Source organism: Pan paniscus, chromosome 11 (assembly GCF_029289425.2).
Source record: "Pan paniscus chromosome 11, NHGRI_mPanPan1-v2.0_pri, whole genome shotgun sequence".
Classification (NCBI taxonomy): domain Eukaryota; kingdom Metazoa; phylum Chordata; class Mammalia; order Primates; family Hominidae; genus Pan; species Pan paniscus.
Genome location: NC_073260.2, coordinates 57,075,414 through 57,097,680, shown reverse-complemented (window position 1 = coordinate 57,097,680; position 22,267 = coordinate 57,075,414). Strand labels below are relative to the sequence as shown.

General features: G+C 36.9%; 1 protein-coding gene across 3 annotated transcripts in view; it reads left to right on the top strand.

Moving 5' to 3' along the window:
* Nucleotides 1-22,267, top strand: part of LOC117978678 (monofunctional C1-tetrahydrofolate synthase, mitochondrial-like) — a 120,194-nt gene that overhangs the window by 21,535 nt on the left and 76,392 nt on the right. Inside the window, exon 4 of one of the 3 annotated variants that reach the window (XM_055091849.1) lies at nt 8,969-12,626. The exons of the other annotated variants lie outside the window; for them this stretch is intronic. Coding sequence (XP_054947824.1) covers nt 8,969-9,274 — 306 coding nt within the window. The 3' untranslated portion in view covers nt 9,275-12,626. Of the gene's footprint in view, nt 1-8,968; nt 12,627-22,267 lie in introns of those variants that run through there. 3 annotated transcript variants of the gene reach the window in all.

The following is a 22,267-nucleotide window of genomic DNA, read 5'->3' as shown; positions in this document are numbered from 1 at the left end:
GGGTTCAATTAAGTTCCTAGGATGGCTCACAGAACTCAGAGAAACATTTACAGAGCTGTTATGATATATATTGATTTTCGTTGATGAACACTGATGCAAAAATCCTCAATAAAATACTGGCAAAACAAATCCAGCAGCACATCAAAAAGCTTATCCACCATGATCAAGTGGGCTTCATCCCTGGGATGCAAGGCTGGTTCAATATATGCAAATCAATAAATGTAATCCAGCATATAAACAGAACCAAAGACAAAAACCACATGATTATCTCAATGGATGCAGAAAAGGCCTTTGACAAAATTCAACAACCCTTCATGCTAAAAACTCTCAATAAAGTAGGTATTGATGGGACGTATTTCAAAATAATAAGAGCTATCTATGACAAACCCACAGCCAATATCATACTGAATGGGCAAAACCTGGAGAATTCCCTTTGAAAACTGGCACAAGACAGGGATGCCCTCTCTCACCACTCTTATTCAACATAGTGATGGAAGTTCTGGCCAGGGCAATCAGGCAGGAGAAGGAAATAAAGGGTATTCAATTAGGAAAAGAGGAAGTCAAATTGTCCCTGTTTACAGATGACATGATTGTACATCTAGAAAATCCCATTGTCTCAGCCCAAAATCTCCTTAAGATGATAAGCAACTTCAGCAAAGTCTCAGGATACAAAATCAATGTACAAAAATCACAAGCATTCTTACACACCAACAACAAACAAACAGAGAGCCAAATCATGAGTGAACTCCCATTCACAATTGCTTCAAAAAGAATAAAATACCTAGGAATTCAACTTACAACGGATGTGAAGGACCTCTTCAAGGAGAACTGCAAACCACTGCTCCAGGAAATAAAAGAGGATACAAACAAATGGAAGAACATTCCATGCTCGTGGGTGGGAAGAATCAATCTCGTGAAAAAGGCCATACTGCCCAAGGTAATTTACACATTCAATGCCATCCCCATCAAGCTACCAATGACTTTCTTCACAGAATTGGAAAAAACTACTTTAAAGTTCATATGGAACCAAAAAGGAGCCCGCATCACCAAGTCAATCCTAAGCCAAAAGAACAACGCTGGAGGCATCACACTACCTGACTTCAAACTATACTAGAAGGCTACAGTAACCAAAACAGCATGGTACTGGTACCAAAACAGAGATATAGATCAATGGAACAGAACAGAGCCCTCAGAAATAACACCACATATCTACAACTATCTGATCTTTGACAAACCTGAGAAAAACAAGCAATGGGGAAAGGATTCCCTGTCTAATAAATGGCACTGGGAAAACTGGCTAGCCATATGAAGAAAGCTGAAACTGGATCCCTTCCTTACACCTTATACAAAAATCAATTCAAGATGGATTAAAGACTTAAACGTTCAACCTAAAACCATAAAAACCCTAGAAGAAAACCTAGGCATTACCATTCAGGACATAGGCATGGGCAAGGACTTCATGTCTAAAACACCAAAAGCAATGGCAACAAAAGACAAAATTGACAAATGGGATCTAATTAAACTAAAGAGCTTCTGCCCAGCAAAAGAAACTACCATCAGAGTCAACAGGCAACCTACAAAATGGGAGAAAATTTTCACAACCTACTCATCTGACAAAGGACTAATATCTAGAATCTACAATGAACTCAAACAAATTTACAAGAAAAAAACAAACAACCCCATCAAAAAGTGGGCGAAGGACATGAACAGACACTTCTCAAAAGAAGACATTTATGCAGCCAAAAACACATGAAAAAATGTTCACCATCACTGGCCATCAGAGAAATGCAAATCAAAACCACAATGAGATACCATCTCACACCAGTTAGAATGGCAATCATTAAAAAGTCAGGAAACAACAGGTACTGGAGAGGATGTGGAGAAATAGGAACACTTTTACACTGTTGGTGGGACTGTAAACTAGTTCAACCATTGTGGAAGTCAGTGTGGCGATTCCTCAGGGATCTAGAACTAGAAATACCATTTGACCCAGCCATCCCATTACTGGGTATATACCCAAAGGACTATAAATCATGCTGCTATAAAGACACATGCACACGTATGTTTATTGTGGCATTATTCACAATAGCAAAGACTTGGAACCAACCCAAATGTCCAACAATGATAGACTGGATTCAGAAAATGTGGCACATATACACCATAGAATACTATGCAGCCATAAAAAATGATGAGTTCATGTCCTTTGTAGGGACATGGATGAAATTGGAAATCATCATTCTCAGCAAACTATCGCAAGAACAAAAAACCAAACACCGCATATTCTCACTCATAGGTGGGAATTGAACAATGAGAACACATGGACACAGGAAGGGGAACATCACACTCTGTGGACTGTTGTGGGGTGGGGGGAGGGATAGCACTGGGAGATATTCCTAATGCTAGATGACGAGTTAGTGGGTGCAGTGCACCAGCATGGCACACGTATACATATGTAACTAACCTGCACATTGTGCACATGTACCCTAAAACTTAAAGTATAATAATACTAATAAAAAAAATACATCACCAAAAAAATAAATAAATAAAGAGGGCATTATAAAATGCCTCATGGAAAAAATATTATTTTAACAATTAGTAAAGTAAAATAAAAATTTGTGACTCATAAAGACACAGTTCATTTTCATCCTCTATTTTTTTTTTTACAAATGGGACTTGAATATTTTAAGATAAAATTTAAGAAATCAAGTAATTTTAATCGGAAATTTCAAAAAAATAAAACCCTGAATCCAATTCAAATTTCACTTACTTGGAAATTGTCACTGATATAAATTTATTTATATAAATGTGATATAACCAATAAAGATATGCAATAGAGTCATTGTTAATTTGGGTAAAAAAATTTTAAAAACAATGCAAACTTGTATTACCTCCATATGTATGTATGTACACATGTACACATATATGAATATTTATATATATATTTGTGTACACACACCATATATATACCTGTGTATAAATGAATAACAATGGAATATCAGTTGGCCTCTACTACAACATTTGAAGGCCCATTGCACAATGGCCAGAACAGAGACGACATCAGAATGCAACTTAAAATTTCCAAGATGACTTGAATTATATCTGAATTTCTAACAGGGCATAGAGAAATTAAAATCTTGTTTGATTATGCTTCTTTGTTTATTACTGGGAGAGCCTCACATGCAAAGCAGATCAGGATATTCTCTTACCAAATGTGTTAATTAACAGTCAGTTCATAATGTAAGGGTGACTCAAATAGCAGATTCAATATCAAACAGGAAGGGCTTTTGTAGCCCGTTCTATTTTCGGTCAACCACAAACCTCCCACTCCTGCTGAAAAAAAAACTTAAAAGGCAGGTGGAGGAAAATATGTTCTATACCAAGGGGTAGGTTCCGGGTCTGCAAAAGACATAGTGTGCCACCCACAAACACACAAGTTCAAGGAGCGTGGCTCAATCCTTCAGAAAATTGGTTCTAACTTTCAAATCATTAGGGATCTTCTTTATGAAAGATATAGCAAACAAAAACACAAAATATACCCCTCTAAGATTATTAGGATGTTAAAAAAAAGTGACTTATAACTTTTAATAAATAACTAGGGAGGTAAGCTTGTTCATTTCTGAGATTCACAACTTTTATAAAGGTGCTGTATTAATACTTGAATTGTGCTATGTTCAATAGAAGCAATGAGACATAAGCCATACTGAGAGAAGAAAAAAATTTTACAACAAGAAAATCTAATGCTGTTTAATTTCTTTAAATATTTATTAATTTCTGAATGCTATGTGATTGCTTTTATATTAATTTTTCAGTAGAGAAATTGAATACAATTGAATACAATTTCTCAGTTGAGAAATTAAATACAATGGATTTTAGTGTGATGACATACTTGATGGGATGATTTTAAAATCATGATTTTAATTAGATATAATACTTTTAGGTAGAATAATAAAAATAAAGGAAAACCGATTTTCTTTAAATTCCATCAATCATTTCTTTCTCACAATAATTAATATGTAATTTACCAATGATGTAGTAGATTAATACCAAATTCTCTTACTTTTGGTTTCATCAAAAACTGATGAGCATTTTTCTCTGATTGATGTTCAGTTACTTTCAGATGGCTTGTAATCTTGTACTTTCAACATTAAAGATTTTTTTCACATATTGATACCAATCATTTTATGATATATCTGATTTTATAATTATGTATTCATTGTTTTCAAATGAGAGTTATGGTTGTATACAGTAAGAATTATAATAGAGGAAGTTATCTGGTGCTCCAGTAATTTAAATAAGAGAAGATATAAAGATCTCAGGCTTTGTATCAATATTTTAATTGGATCCTGAAAAATGAATGAAGATAGACAGAAAACAAGTAAAAAATGGTCTAAGCAGATGGAATAGAAGGAGTAAAAGGAGAGTAATAGAAAAGTGTGTGTGTCTTTGAAGGAACATAACCTGTTCTGGGTGTGGCTACAGCACAGGTTTGTGAAGGAAAATGTTAAATGATTGAGGAGAATGTCTCTCAATATCAGTGATTTTGTATTTTACCCTTCAATGATGGGACATAAGTAAACAATTTTTAAAAGCATAGTGGGTGTGTGTGTATATAAATATATAGTATATATAGTATATAGCATGTCTATACTTATACTATATACATACATATATTGTGTATGTATATATGTATATATAGTATATATATATACTTATTTTCATTCTAGATAGAAGTTTTTGAGATGCAGTTAGAAGAAAAAGTCAGAAAGAATAGTCAAGATTATTCCAGCAGTACAGGCATGATGTGATGAATGACTAAATTAAAACATTAGCAGCAACACAGAAGAGAAATGGCAGAATAGAAAGGTAATTCAAGGTAGAAACAGCTGAACTTAATAATTCATTTAGAAGGAAGATTCAAGGTATAAATACTCTAAATTTTCTTGGCGACTGGCTTGATATTATCATCATTAGCTGAGATGGGCAATGCTTTAAAAGAAATAGATTTATTTGCCAAAATATAAAATGTGTTTATGGCTATGTCAAATTTGAGATGCAGGTGGTGAAGACAGAGGGGGAGAATCAGTTGACATTTTAAAATATAGGTTTGAAACCTACAGGAAAATATTGGAGTAAAAAAAAATAAAGAAAATCAAACGTCAAAGGAAATTCTGGAAGTGTGGGAATGGATAAAAGGAGCACAGGAAAAGTGTGCAGAGCATTGTTACCCAAAGTGCTGTGGGAATTTTATACACATATGAATACAACTCGCAAAACACACAAATATTTTTGCTTCCCTGGATCATTTACTGGAGTCTTTTACATACACATTCTGAAGTATAAGGTATGCAGAATTTTCTAAGCGTATCATAGAATTCCATTCCAAGAATACATTTCAGGAAAACTATTGTCAATCAGGGAAACATTGGTGCAGAATAGTAAGAAAAGAAATACCCATTAAGACTAGTACTTACACAGTGGACATGAAAAACTAGGCAGCAAGGAGTTATTAAAAAGAAAGCATGGGCTGGGCATTGTGGCTCATGCCTATAATCCCAGCACTTTGGGAGGCCGAGGCGGGCGGATCACCTGAGGTTGGGAGTTTGAGACCAGCCTGACCAACATGAAGAAACCCCATCTCTAGTAAAAATACAAAATTAGCTGGGCATGGTGGCACATGCTTGTAATCGCAGCTACTCGGGAGGCTGAGGCAGGAGAGTCTCTTGAACCTGGGAGGTGGAGGTTGCAGTGACCTGAGATCACACTGTTGCACTCCAGCCTGGGTGAAAAGAGGGAAACTTCATCTCAAAAAAAAAAAAAAAGAAAAAAGAAAAAAGAAAAAAATGAAAGCATGGGGCCAACATTGAGTGGTCTTAAGGAAGTCAAGGTAGAAGAAAATTTAAAGAAGGAAATGAGAAGCAATGCAGAATGTTTAGAAAGTCAATTAGGAAGCTCCCATAAATATTCTCACTATGTATTATAGGGAATTCATTTCTAACTTCAAAAATACCACTCAAAAAAGATGGAAATTGTTGAAATGAGATTTCAATGGGTGAAAGAGGCTGGGCACAGTGGCTCATGCCTGTAATCCCAGCACTTTGGGAGGCCGAGGTGAATGGATCACGACGTCAGCAGTTCAAGACCAACCTGGCCAAGATGTGAAACCCCATCTCTACTAAAAATACAAAAATTAAACGGGCATGGTGTTGGGCACCTGTAATCCTAGCTACTTGGGAGGCTGAGACAGGAGAATCGCTTGAACCCAGGAGGTGGAGGTCGCAGTGAGCCGAGATGATGCCACTGCACTCCAGCCTGGGTGACAGAGCAAGAGAAAGAAGAGAAAAGAAAAGAGAAGAGAAGAAAGAAAAGAAGGACGGAAGGGATTTTAAAAAGAGATGAGAAGTCAGTATACTGTTTTGGAGGAAGTGTAATTTATGATTTTGGCTATAACTTGCTATGAATGGAAACAGCAACACACCACTGGATTTCAACTTTTGAGTGCTTAAGAAGGTGGAGATGGTGATTAAAATAATAATAATAATAATAATGCTAAGTGTGTAATAGTTGCTAAGTGTGTGGTGTCTGAACCCAGGATATCAGGATGTCTGGAACTGGGATTGAATCCCAGCTCTTCCACTTTCTGGTTATGTGAGTGACTGTAGGCAAATTACTTAATCTTTTAATGCTCCAGTTTCCCATATGTAAAATGAGAATTATAATAGTAAACTACTTCATGGCTTGTGAGGATGAAGTGCATGTAGAGTACTTAGTGAGTTCTCTTTGTGTATTATGTATTAGTTTCAAAATGCAGATTCTAGAGCCCTTAGATTCTCATTCAATAGGTATGAGGCAAGCATGGGCCAGGATTCTGCATTCTTTAAGGAGGTGTAATTTCCTATATCTGCTGTGACAAACTGGTTCACATTAGGTCGCTTAAAATGAGATAAAGTTATTCTTTTACGGTTCAGGAAGCTAGAAATCTTAAATGAAGGAGTTAGCAGTGCTGCATTTTTCTCTGAAGGACCCGGGAAAAAATCCTTTCTTGCTTCTTCTAGCACCGGGTGATCACTGAGCTTCATTGTCATTGCTTGGCTGGAGGATACCTCACTTTATTCTCTACCTCCATCCTCACATGGCCATCTCCTCCCTGCGTCTCTGTTTCCTCTTCCCTTCTTATGAGGATATCAACCATATTGAATTATGGCCCACTCTAATGCATTATGAGCTCATCTAGCATATCATAATTATACAGCATCTGCAAATAATTTGATTTCAAATTAAGTCATACTCACAGACATCAGGGGCTAGAACTCTAATATATATATTTTCTTTTTGAAGTCACAATCTAACCCACAAAAGGAGAGGAGCCGCTTAAGATCATAAATAACTCAAGTAACAAGACTGTGTGTTTAAAATAGCATTTAAATTTCTCCAAATGGCAGACAGCTTAATTCAGATCAATACAAATCAGGAGATAAACAAGTGTTTGTCTCCTAATTGTCATTTACCTGAGATTAAAACATTATGGTAAAATACATTATCTTCAGTGATCTTTGGTTTAGGTGAGCATTCACAAGGCACACAGTTATTATCACTTGAGCCATCTCTCTCTAATAACTCTTTTCTAATCTGCTGGCCAACAATATCAGGTTCTTTCAAATCTCTGATTATCAGACCAAACCATAAGGTCCTCCACGTGAATTGGTAGAAATGTTTTTTACAAAGGTAAATGAAATTTTATTTACTTGATGGATTTCTCTTCTCCTTTGTACAAAGGGGTGACGCTTTGACAGCACAGGGAAAGAACATGATAGAAATAGACTTTCAGAAGGAAGGGCCTTCCATAACAAGGAATGCCGTCTGTAATCCAGACTTTTTTCTCCTCAGGAATCCAGTCATAGGCAAATGTCTATGAATCACAGATAAATAGAAAGAAGGGTGGGAGTGTGTCAGGAGTAGGATGCTGAAAATGTGAGCAGCCTGTTCATTAATTGGTCCCTTGGAAACTGAGAAGGGAACGTGGCATACATGCAATTTCCATGGAATGATGGAAGACTGGTTGTAGTTACTATGATCCTATAATTCTCAGATCACAACAGGGTCACACTTATTCATGACTGAGCATTCCTTCTTATTAGTATCCCAATGTGAAATTGTTTCTCAAAAAAGGAGGGGTCGGGTAATTTTTGTACAAAAGGCTTTTACTCCAAAATAAAGTGGCTTGTACTGTATTTCTCCTCTGGAAACTTGCCGCTGGCTCCATAGGAAAATTCTGCCTCTCATAGATACCTGAGGCATTGGATTCCCTAAACAAAATTGTAGATGCACTTGTACTGCAGGCCTCTGTAGTCCAAAACGTTTCTCTTTCTCTGAGTCCCACTCACAGCTGACATCCTTCTTGACATTTGCATTTTATTTAGAATACACATCCAAATATGTTTTATGTTGCCTCTAACATTCAAAAGAGCCTCTAACAGTCTTCCTTTCCCTATCCCTTCCTTCCATTTGAAAGATGTTTGCTCCACATCACTTTCTACTGCATTCTTAGACTCCCCGAAGGTAGGAAACCCACATTTTTGTCATTTGCTCGATGTGTCTTTCCTGAAGTCTACGGTAGCTGCTATTTTTCTCTAGAGCATATCAACTGGATGCTGTCCATGTATTCCATAAGTTATGTTCATTTGGCTAGTGACATGGCCAGGGTTCCTGAGTACAAAATTGTGACACAGACAAAAATAGTTATACTTCTACAGCTAAATAGTGAAGACACTCTACCTGGAAAAAGTAAGAAATTTCAGGTATTTACCATTTATTTAAGATACAGAAAAATAATTTGCCTAAATGTATAGCAGGAAAAGGAGATAAGTGTATTCACTAAAGCAAGGAGACTACATCTGGATTTTAAATGTGTGCCCTCAGATAGGATTCCAGTACACAGTGGCTGGATTCTGAGTGTTTGTCCCTCACACAGGATTACAGAACACTGCTACGAGGTTCTGAATGGAAAAGGAAATATCTTCACATAAAGACAAGAAAGAAGCATTCTGAGAAACTTCTTTGTGATGTGTGCATTCACCTCACAGAGTTGAACTTTTCTTTTGATTTAGCACTTTTGAAATACTCTTTTTGTAGTGTCTGCAAGTGGATATTTGGAGCACTTTACATTCTGTGGTGGAAAAGTAAATATCTTCACATCAAAACCAGACAGAAGCATTCTGAGAAACTCCTCTGTGATCTGTGCATTCATCTCACAGAGTTGAATGTTTCTCTTGATTGAGCAGTTTTGAAACACTCTTTTTGTAGAATCTGCAAGTGGATATTTTGAGTGCTTTGGGGCCTATGGTGAAAAGGAAATATCTTCACATAAAAACTAGACAGAAGCATTCTGAGAAACTTCTTTGTGATGTGTGCATTCAACTCACAGAGTTGAAATATTCTTTTGATTGAGCAGTTTTGAAACACTCTTTTTGTGGTATCTGCAAAGTTGGAGGCCTTTGGGACCTCTAGAGGAAAGGGAAATATCTTCCCTTAAAAACTAGACAGAAGCATTCTGAGAAACTTCTTTGTGATGTGTGCATTCATCTCACAGAGCTGAACATTTCTTTTGATTGAGCAGATTTGAAACACTCTTTGTAGAATCTGCAAGTGGACATTGGGAGTGATTTGAGGCCTATGGAGGAAAAGGAAACATCTTCACATAAAAACTACACAAATGCCTTCTGAGAAACTTCTTTGTGATGTGTGCATTCATCTCACAGAATTGAACCTTTCTTTTGATAGAACAGTTTTGAAACACTTCTTTTGAAGGATCTGCATGTGGATATTTGGATCAGTTTGGGGCCTGTGGTGGAAAAGGAAATATCTTCAAATAAAAACTACACAGAAGAGTTCTGAGAAAGTTCTTTGTGATGTGTGCATTCAACTCACATAGTTGAAGATTGCTTTTGATTGAGCAGTTTTGAAACAATCTTTTTGTAGTATTTGCAAGTGGATATTTGGAGCGGTTTGAGGCCTATTGTAGAAAAGGAAATATCTTCACATAAATACTAGACAGAAGCATTCTGAGAAACTTCTCTGTGATGTGTGCATTCATCTCACAGAGTTGAAACTTTGTTTTGATTGAGCAGTTTTGAAACACTCTTTTTGTAGAATCTGCAAGTGGATACTTGGAGTGCTTTGAGCTCAATGGTGGAAAAGGAAGTATCTTCAATTAAAAACCAGACAGAAGCATTCTGAAAAACTTCTTTCTGATGTGTGCATTCAACTCACAGAGTTTAAACTTTCTTTTGATTGAGGAGTTTGGAAAATCTCTTTTTGTAGAATCTGCAAGTGGATATTTGGAGCGCTTTGCGGCCTATAGTGGAAACGGAAATATCTTCACATAAAAACTAGACAGAAGCCTTCTGAGAAACTCCGTTGTGATGTGTGCATTCATGTCTCAGAGATGAACCTTTCTTTTGATTGAGCAGTTTTGAAACACTTTTTGTAGAATCTGCAAGTGGATATTTGGAGCGCTTTGTGGCCAATGGTGGTAAAAGGAAACATCTTCACATAAAAACTGGATGGAAGCATTCTGAGAAACTTCTTTGATTTATGCATTCAGCTCCCAGAGTTGAACCTTTCTTTTGATTGAGCCGTTTGAAACACTCTTTTTGTACGATCTGCAAGTGGATAATTGGAGCGCTTTAAGGTCTATGGTGGAGAAGGAAATATCTTCACATAAAAACTACACAGCAGCATTCTGAGAAACTTCTTTGTGATTTGTGCATTCAACACACAGAGTTGAACCTTTCTTTTGATTGAGCAGTTTGAAACACTCTTTTTGTAAAATCTGCAAGTGGATATTTGGAACGCCTTAAGGTCTATGGTGGAGAAGGAAATATCTTCACATAAAAACTGGACAGAAGCATTCTGAGAAACTACTTTGTGATGTGTGCATTCATCTCACAGAATTGAAACTTTCTTTTGATTGAGCAGATTTGAAGCACACTTTTTGTGGAATGAGCAAGTGGATATTTGGAGGGCTTCAAGACCTATGGTGGAAACTGAAATATCTTCACCTAAAAACAACACAGAAGCAGTCTGTGTAACTTCTTTCTGATGTGTGCATTCATCTCACAAAGTTGAACATTTCTTTGGATTCGGCAGTTTTGAAAAACACTTTTTGTAGTATCTGCAAGTGGATATTTGGAGCGCTTTGGGGCCTATGGTGGAAAGGGAAATATCTTTACCTAAAAACTACACAGAAGCATTCTGAGAAACTTCTTTGTGATGTGTGCATTCACCTCACAGAGTTGAACCTTTCTTTTCATTGAGCAGTTTTGAAACACTCTTTTTGTAGAATCTGCAAGCGGACATTTAGTGTGCTTTGTGGCCTAAGGTGGAAAAGGAAATATCTTCACATAAAAACTAGACGGAATCATTCCAACAAACTTCTTTGTGATGTGTGCATTCATCTCACGGAGTTCAAACATACTTTTGATTGAGCAGTTTGGAAACACTCTTTTTGTAGAATCTGCAAGGGGATATTTTTAACGCTTGGCAGCCTATGGTGGAAAAGGAAATATCTTCACATAAAAACTAGACAGAGGCATTTTGAGAAGCTCCTTTGTGATGTGTGCATTCATCTCACAGTGTTGAACATTTCTTTTGATTTAGCTGCTTTCAAATATTCTTTTTGCAGAATCTGCAAGTGGATATTTGAAGCGCTTTGAGGCCTATGGTGGAAAAGGGTCTGCAAGTGGACATTTGGAGAGCTTTGAGGCCTAAGGTGGAAAACAAAATATTTTCATATTATAATTAGACAGAAGCATTCTGAGAAAGTTCTTTGTGATATGTGCATTCATCTCACAGAGTTGAAACTTTCTTTTGATTGAGCAGTTTTAACACACTCTTTTTGTAGAATCTCCAAGTGGACATTTGGAGCGCTTTGCGGACTATGGTGGAAATGGAAATTTCTTCACATAAAAACTGTTCAGAAACATTCTGAGAAACTTATTTGTGATGTGTCCATTCGTCTGACAGAGTTGAATCTTTCTTTTGATTGAGCAACTTGGAAACTCTCTTTTTGTAGAATCTGCTAGTGGACAATTGGAGTGCTTTGAGGCCTATGGGGGAAAACAAACTATCTTCACTTAAGTACTAGACAGAATAATTCTGAGAAACTTCTTTGTGATGGGTACATTCATTTCACAGAGTTGAACCATTCTTTTTTTTGAGCAGCTTTGAAAAACTCTTTTTGTAGACTCTGCAAGTGGACATTTGGAGCTCTTTGCAGCCTATGGTGGAAAAGGAAATGTCCTCACATAAAAACCAGACAGAAGCATTCTGACAAACTCCTTTGTGATGTGTGAATTCATTTCACAGAGTTGAACCATTCTTTTGATTGAGCAGTTTTGACACAATCGTTTTGTAGAATCTGTAATTGGACATTTGGAGCACTTTGCAGCCTGTGGTGGAAAATGAAATATCTTCTCATAAAAACTAGAAAGAAGAATTCTGAGAAACTTCTTCATGATGTATGCATTCATCTCACAGAGTTGAACACAACTTTCAATTGAGCAGTTTTGAAACCCTCTTTTTATAGGAGCAGCAAGTGGACATTTGGAGGTCTTTGAGGCCTATGGTGGAAAAAAATATCTTCTCATTATAACTAGACAAAAGCATTCTGAGAAACTTCTTTGTGATGTGTGCATTCATCACACAGAGTTGAACCTCTCCTTAGATTGAGCAGCTTTGAAACACTCTTTTTGTAGAATCTGCAAGTGGACATTTGGAGCGTTTTGAGGCCTATGGTGGAAAAGGAATTATCTTCACATAAAAACCATACAGAAACATTCTCACAAGCTTCTTTGTGATGTGTGCATTCAACTCACAGAGTTGAACCTTTCTTTTGACTGAGCAGTTTTGAAACACTCTTTTTGTAGAATCCGCAAGTGGACATTTCGTGTGTTTTGAGGCATATGGTGGAGAAGGAAATATCTTCACTTAACAACTAGGCGGAAGCATTCTGAGAAACTTCTTTGTGTTGTGTGCATTTATCTTACAGAGTTCAACCATACTTTTGATTGAGCAGCTTTGAAAAACTCTTTTTTAGACTCTGCAAGTGAACATTTTGAGCTCTTTGTGTCCTACGGTGGAAAAGGAAATACCTTCACATAAAAACTAGACAGAAGCATTCTGTGAAACTTCTTTGTGATGTGTGCATTCATCTCACAGAGTTGAACATTTCTTTTCATTGAGCAGTTTTGAAACACTGTTTTTGTAGAATCTGCAATGGACATTTGGAGGGCTTTGAAGCCTATGGTGGAAAAGGAAGTAACTTCCCATAAAAACTAGACAGAATCTTTCTTAGAAAATTCTTTCTGATGTGTGCATTCATCTCACATAGTTGAACATTTCTTTTGATTAAGCAGCTTTGAAACACTCTTTTTGTAGAATCTGTAAGTGGACATTTGGAGTACTTTGAGGGTGATGGTCAATAATGAAATATCTTCACTTAATAACTAGACAGAAGCATTGTGTGAAACTACTTTGTGATGTGTGCATTCATCTCATAGAGTTGAACATTTCTTTTGATTGAGCAGCTTTGAAACACACTTTTTGTAGAATCTGCAAGTGGATATTTGGAGCGCTTTGAGACCTATGGTGGAAAAGGAAATATCTTCACATAAAAACTATACAGAAACATTCTGACAAATTTCTTTGTGATTGGTGTATTCATGTCACAGAATTGAACCTTCCTTTTAATTGAGCAGTTTTGAAACACTCTTTTTGTAGAATCGGCAAGTGGATATTTGGAGAGCTTTGAGGCCTATGGTGTAAAAGGAAATATCTTTACATAAAAACTAGACAGAAGCATTCTGAGAAACTTGTTTGTGATCTGTGCATTCGTCTCACAGAGTTGAACCTTTCTTTTGATTCAGAAGTTTGGAAACACTCTTTTTGTAGATTCTGCAAGTGAACATTTGGAGCTCTTTGAGGTCTATGGTCGAAAAGGAAATAACTTCACACAAAAAGAAGACAGAAGCATTCAGTCAAACTACTTTGTGATATGTGCATTCATATCACGGAGTTGAACCTTACTTTTGATTGAGCATTTTTGAAACACCCTTTTTGTACTATCTGCAAGTGGACATTTGGAGTGCTTTGAGGCCTATGGTGGAAAAGGAAATATCTTCACATAAAAACTAGACAGAAACATTCTGACAACTTTCTTTGTGATGTGTGCATTCATCTCACAGAGCTGAACCTTTCTTTTGATTGAGTAGTTTGGAAACTCTCTTTTTGTTGATCTTCAAGTGGACATTTGGAGTGCTTTGAGGCCTGTGGTGAAAAGGAAATATCTTAACATAAAAACTAGACAGAAGCTTTCTGAGCAACTTCTTTGTGATATGTGCATTCATCTCACAGAGTTGAACATTTCTTTGTATTGAGCAGGTTTGAATCACTCTTTTTGTAGAATCTGTAAGTGGACATTTGGAGAGCTTTGTGGCCTATGGTGGAAAAGGAAATATCTTTCCATAAAAACTAGATATAATCATCCTGAGAAAATTCTTTGTGATGTATGTATTCATCACAGAGAGTTGAAACTTTGTTTTCATTGAGCAGTTTTGAAACACTCTTTTTGTAGAATCTGCAAGTGGACATTTGGAGCGCTTTGAGGCCTATGGTGGAAAAGGAAACATCTTCACATAAGCACTAGACAGAAGCATTCTGAGAACCATCTTTGTGATGTGTGCATTCATCTCACAGAGTTGAACATTTCTTTTGATTGAGCAGTTTGGAAACACTCTTTTTGTAGAATCTGTAAGGGGACATGCGGAGCTCTTTGAGGCCTGAGGTGGAAAAGGATATATCTTCACAAAAAAACTAGGTGGAAGCATTCTGACAAACCTATTTGCGATACGCGCATTCATCTCACAGAGTTGAACCTTACTTTTGATTAAGCAGTTCTGAAAAACCCTTTTGGTACTATCTGCAAATGGACATTCTGTGTGGTTTGAGGCCTACAGTGGAAAAGGAAATATGTTCACATAAAAATTAGACAGAAGCATTCTGACAAATTACTTTGTGATGTATGCATTCATCTCACAGAGTTGATCATTTCTTTTGAGTGAGTAGTTTGGAAGCTCTCCTTTTGTAGCATCTGCAAGTGGACATTTTGAGCGCTTTGAGGCCTATGGTGGAAAAGGAAATATCTTCACATAAATATTAGACAGAAGCATTCTGACAAATTCTTTGTGATGTGTGCATTCATCTCAGAGAGTTGAACCTTTCCTTCGATTGTGTAGTTTTCAAACACTCTTTCTGTAACATCTGCAAGTGGACATTTGGAGTGATTTGAGGCCTAAGGTGAAAAATGAAATATCTTCACATAATAACTAGACAGAAGCATTCTGAGAAAGTTGTTTGTGATGTATGCATTAATCTCACAGAGTTGAACATTTCTTTTGATTGAGCAGCTTTGAAACACTCTTTTTGTAGAATCTGCAAGTGGACATTTGGAACACTGAGGCCTATGGTGGAAAAGGAAATATCTTCATAGAGAAGCTAGACAGAAATATTCTGAGAAATTTCTTTGTGATGTGGGCATTCATCTCACAGAGTTGAACTTTCTTTTGATTGAGCAGTTTTGAAACACTCTTTTTGTAGAATCTGCAAGTGGATATTTGGAGCGCTTTGCGGCATATGGTGGAAAAGGAAGTATCTTCACTTAAATACTAGACAGAAGAATCCTGACAAACTTCTTTGTGATGTGTACATTCATCTCAGGGAATTGAACCTTACTTTTGATTGAGAAGTTTTGAAGCCCACTTTTTGTAGAATCTGCAAGTCGATATTTGGAGCACTTTTAGGCCTATGGTGGAAAAGGAAATATCCTCACGTAAGAACTAGACAGAAGCATCCTGAGAAACTTCTTTGTGATGTTTTCATTCAACCTACAGAGTTGAATTTTACTTTTGGTTGAGCAGTTTGGAAACACTCTTTCTGTAGAATCTGCAAGCAGACATTTTGTTCACTTTGAGGCCTATGGTGGAAAAGGAAATATCTTCACTTAAGATCTAGACAGAAGCATTCTGAGAAACTTCTTCATGATGTGTGCAGTCATCTCACAGAGTTGAACATTTCTTTTGATTGAGCACCTTTGAATCATTATTTTTGTAGGATCTGCATGTGGACCTTTGGAGCGCCTTGAGGCCTATGGTAGAAAAGGAAATATTTTCACATAAAAACTATACAGAAGCATGCTGACAAACTTCTTTGTGTTGTTTGCATTCATCTCACAGAATTGAACGTTTCTTTCCATTGAGCAGTTTTGAAACACTGTTTTTGTACAATCTGCAAGTGGACATTTGGAGTGCTTTGAGGCGTATGGTGGAAAAGGAAATATCTTCACTTAAGAACTAGACAGAACATTCTGAGAAACTTCTTTGTGATGTGTGCATTCATCTCACAGAGTTGAACATTTCTTTTGATTGAGCAGTTTTGAAACACTCTTTTTGTAGAATCTGCAAGTGGACATTTGGGGCGCTTTGCAGCCAATTGTCAAAAGGAAATATCTTCACATAACAAGACAGCAGCATTCTCAGAAACTTCTTTGTGACGTGTGCATTCACCTCACAGAGTTGAAACTTTCTTTTGATTGAGCAGCTTTGAAACACTCTTTTGTAGAATCTGCAAGTGGACATTAGGAGCGCTTTGAGGCCTATGGCAGAAAAGGAAATATCTTCACATAAAAACTAGACAGAAGCATTGTCACAAACTTCTTTGGAATGCATGCCTTCATGTCACAGAGTTGAACATTTCTTTTCATTAATCTATTTTGAAACACTCTTTTGGTAGAATCTGCAAGTGGACATTTGGAATTCTTTGAGGCCTACGGTGGAAAAGGAAATATCTTCACAGAAAAACTACACAGAAGTATTCTGGGAAATTTCTTTGGGATGTGTGCATGCATCTCACAGAGTTGAACTTTCTTTTGATTGAGCAGTTTGAAACACTCTTTTTGTAGAATCTGCAAAGGGACATTTGGAGCACTTTGTGGCATATGGTGGTAAAGGAAATATCTTCACATAAAAACTAGACAGAAGCATGCTGACAAACTTATTTGTGTTGTTTGCATTCATCTCACAGAATTGAACCTTTCTTTCCATTGAGCAGTTTTGAAACACTGTTTTTGTGCATTCTGCAAGTGGACATTTAGAGCACTTTGAGGCTTATGGTGTAAAAGGAAATATCTTCACTTAAGAACTAGACAGAACATTCTGAGAAACTTCTTTGTGATGTGTGCATTCATCTCACAGAGTTGAACATTTCTTTTCAATGAGTAGTTTTGAAACTCCCTTTTTGTACTATCTGCAAGTGGACATTTGGAGTGCTTTGAGGCCTATGGTGGAAATGAGATATCTTCAAATAAAAACTAGAGAGAAGCATTCTGACAAACTACTTTGTGATGTGTGCATTCATCTCACAGAGATGAACCTTTCTTTTGATCGAGCAGCTTTGAAACACTTTTTTTGTAGAATCTGCAAGTGGACATTTGGAGCACTTTGAGGAGTGTGATGGAAAATGAAATATCTTCATGTATTAACTACACAGAAGTATTCTGAGAAACTTCTTTGTGACGAGTGCATTCATCTCACAGAGTTGAAACTTTCTTTTGATTTTCTAGTTTGGAAACACTCTTTTTGTAGAATCTGCAAGTGGACATTTGGAGCGCTTTGTGGCCTATGTTAAAAAAGGAAATACCTTCACATAAAAACTAGACAGAAGCATTCTAACAAACTTCTTTGTGATATATGCATTCATCTCACAGAGTTGAACTTTATTTTGATTGAGCTGTTTTGAAACACCCTTTTTGTACTTTCTGCAAGTGGACATTTGGAGTGCTTTGAGGCCTGTGGTGGAAAAGGAAATATCTTCACATAAAAACTAGACCAAAGCATTCTGACAAATTTCTTTGTGATGTGTGCATTCATTTCACAGAGTTGAACCTTTCTTTTGATTGGTTAGTTTGCAAAATCACTTTTTGTAGATTCTGCAAGTGGACATTTGGAGTGCTTTGAGGCCTATGATGGAAAAGGTAATATCTTCACTTAATAACTAGACAGAAGCATTCTGAGAAACTTCTTCGTGATGTGTGCATTCACCTCACAGATTTGAAACTTTCTTTTGATTGAGCAGATTTGAAACAATCTTTTTGTCGAATCTGCAAGTGTACATTTGGAGCACTTTGCGGCCTCTGGTGGAAAAGGAACTATCTTCACATAAAAACTAGACAGAAGCATTCTGACAAACTTCTTTGTGATGTGTGCATTCTTCTCAGAGAGTTGAACCTTACTTTCGATTGACCAGTTTTGAAACACCGTTTTTTTTTCTTTTTTTTTTTTTGGCTTTCTCCTTTTTTTATTATTGTTATTATTATACTTTAAGTTTTAGGGTACATGTGCACAATGTGCAGGTTCATCACATATGTATCCATGTGCCGTTTTGGTGTGCTGCACCCATTAACTTGCCATTTAGCGTTAGGTATATGTCCTAATTCTGTCCCTTCCCCCTCCCCCCACCCCACAACAGTCCCTGGAGTGTGATGTTTCCCTTCCTTTGTCCATGTGTTCTCATTGTTCAATTCCCACCTATGAGTGAGAACATGTGTTGTTTGGTTTTTTGTCCTTTCGTATTCCCATTGAAAACTGGCAAAAGACAGGGATGCCCACTCTCACCACTCCTATTCAACATAGTGTTGGAAGTTCTGGCCAGGGCAATCAGGTAGGAGAAGTGAATAAAGGGCATTCAATTAGGAAAAGAGGAAGTCAAATTGTCCCTGTTTGCAGATGACATGATTGTATAATTAGAAAACCCCATTGTCTCAGCCGAAAATCTGCTTAAGCTGATAAGCAACTTCAGCAAAGTCTCAGGATACAAAATCAATGTACAAAAATCACAAGCATTCTTGTACACCAATAGCAGACACACAGAGAGCCAAATCATGAGTGAACTCCCATTCACAATTGCTTCAAAGAGAATAAAATAAATAGGAATCTAACTTACAAAGGACATGAAGGACCTCTTCACGGAGAACTAGAAACCACTGCTTAATGAAATAAAAGAGAATACAAACAAGTGGAAGAACATTCCATGCTCATGGGTTGGAAGAATCAATATCGTGAAAATGGCCATACTGCCAAAGGTAATTTATAGACTCAATGCCATCCCCATCAAGCTACCAAAGACTTTCCTCAGAGAATTGGAAAAAAACGACTTTAAAGTTCATATGGAACCAAAAAAGAGCCCACATCGCCAAGTCAATCCCAAGCCAAAACAACAAAGCTGGAGGGATCACGCTACCTGACTTCAAACTATACTACAAGGCTACAGTAACCAAAACAGCATTGTTCTGGTACAAAAACAGAGACATAGATCAATGGAACAGAACAGAGACCTCAGGAATCATGCCGCATATCTACAACTATCAGATCTTTGACAAACCTGACAAAAACAAGCAATGGGAAAAGGATTCCCTATTTAATAAATGGTGCTGGGAAAACTGGCTAGCCATATGTAGAAAACTGAAGCTGGAAACATTCTTGTTTTAGAATCTGCAAGTGGACATTTGGAGGGCTTTGAGACATATTGTGGAAAAGGAAATATCTTTACATAATAGCTACAGAGAAACATTCTGACAAACATCTTTGTGATGTGTGCATTCATCTCACAGAGTTGAACCTTTCTTTTGATTGAGCAGTTTGGAAACACTCTTTTTGTAGAATCTACAACTGGACATTTGGAGCGCTTTGTGGTCAATGGTGGAAAAGGAAATATCTTCACATAAAAACTAGACAGAAGCAATCTGAGAAACTTCTTTTTGATGTGTGCATACATCTCACAGAGTTAAACATTTCTTGTGATGGAGCACTTTTGAAACTCTCTTTTTGTAGAATCAGCAACTGGACATTTTGAGCTCTTTGAGGCCTATGGTGGAAAAGGAAACATCTTCACATAAAAACTAGACGGAAGAATTCTCAGAAATTTCTTTGTGATGTGTGAGTTCATCTCACAGAGTGGAACCTTTCTTTTGATTGAGCAGTTTGGAAACACTCTTTTTGTAGAATCTGCAAGTGGACATTTGGAGAACTTTGTGGCCTATAGTGGAAAAGGAAATATCTTCACATAAAAACTAGACAGAAGAATTCTGAGAAACTTCTTTGTGATGTGTGCATTCATCTCATAGCGTTGAGCATTTCTTCTGATTGAGCAGCTTTGAAACACTCTTTTTGTAGAATCTGCATGTGGACATTTGGAGCGCTTTGAGGCCTATAGTGGAAAAAGAAATATCTTCATATAAAAACTATACAGAAACATTCTGACAAACTTCTTAGTGATGTGTGCATTCATCTCATAGAGTTGAACCTTTCTGTTCATTGAGCAGTTTTGAAAAACTCTTTTTGTGGAATGTGCAATTGTACATTTGAAGCGATTTGAGGCCTATGGTTGAAAAGGAAATATGTTCACATAAAAACTAGACAGAAGCATTCTGACCAATTACTTTGTGATGTGTGCATTCATCTAACAGAGTTGAACCTTTCTTTTGATTGAGTAGTTTGGAAATTCTCTTTTTGTAGGATCTGCAAGAGCACATTAGGAGTGCTTTGGGGCCTAAGGCGGAAAAGGTAATATCTTCACTTAAGAAGTAGACAGAAGCATTCTGATTAACTTCTTTGTGATGTGTGCATTCATCTCACAGAGTTGAACCTTTCTTTTGATTGAGTAGCTTAGAAACTCTCTTTTTGTAGAATCTGCAAGTGGACATTTGGAGCGCATTGAGGCCTATGGTGGAAAAGGAAATATCTTCATTTAAGAAGTAGACGGAAGCATTATGTGAAACTGCTTTGTGATGTGTGCATTCCTCTCACAGAGCTGAAACTTTAGTTTAATTGAGCAGTTTTGAAAAACTCTTTTTCTAGAAATTGCAAGTGGACATTTGGAGTGCTTTGCAGCTGATGGTGGAAAAGGAAATATCTTCACATACAAACTAGACAAAAGCATTCTGACAAGCTTATTTGTGATGGGTGCATTCATCTCAAAGAGTTGAACCTTACTTTCGATTGAGCAGTTTTGAAACACTCCTTTTGTAGAATCTGCAAGTGGACATTTGGAGAGCTTTGAGGCCTGTGGTGGAAAAGGAAATATCTTCACACAAAACTAGACAGAAGCATTCTGAGAAACTTATATGTAATATATGCATTCATCTCACAGAGTTTCAACTTTCTTTTGATTGAGCAACTTTGAAACACTCTTTTTGTAGTATCTGCAAGTGGACATTTTTGGCGCTTTGAGGCAATGGTGGAAAAGGAAATAGCTTCACATAAAAACTATACAGAAACATTCTGAAAAACTTCACTGAGATGTGTGGATTCATCTCACAGAGTTGAACCTTTCTTTTGATTGAACAGTTTTGAAGGACTCTTTTTGTAGAATCTGAATTTGGACATTTGGTGCGCTTTGCGGCCTATGGTAGAAAAGGAAATATCTTCACATAAAAACTAGACAGAAGCATTCTGACAAACTTCTTTGTGATTTGTGCATTCATCTCAACAGAGTTGAACCTTTCTTTTGATTGAGCGGCTTTGAAACACTCTTTTTGTAGAATCTGCATGTGGACATTTGGAGCTCTTTGAGGCCTATGGTGGAAAACGAAATACCTTCACATAAAAACTATACAGAAACATTCTGATAAACTTGTTTGTTATGTGTGCATTCTTCTCACAGATTTGAACCTTTCTTTCCATTGAGCAGTTTTGAAAAACTCTTTTTGTGGAATCTGCAATTGTACATTTGAAGCACTTTGAAGCCTATGGCTTAAAAGGAAATATGTTCACATAAAAACTAGACAGAATCATTCATACAAAATCCTTTGTGTTGTGTGCATTCATCTCACTGGGTTGAACATTTCTTTTGATTGAGCAGGTTTAAACACTCTTTTTGTAGAATCTGCAAGTGGACATTAGGAGCCCTTTGAGTCCTGTGGTGGAATAGGAAAATCTTCATTTAAGAACTAGACAGAAGCATTCTGAGAAACTTCTTTGTGATGTGTGCGTTCATCTCACAGAGTTGAAACTTTCTTTTCATTGAGCAGTTTTGAAACAATCTTTTTGTAGAATCTGCAAGTAGACATTTGGAGCGCTTTGCGGCCTATGGTGGAAAAGGAAACATCTATACATGAAAACTAGACAGAAGCATTCTGACAAACTTCTTTGTGATGTGTGCT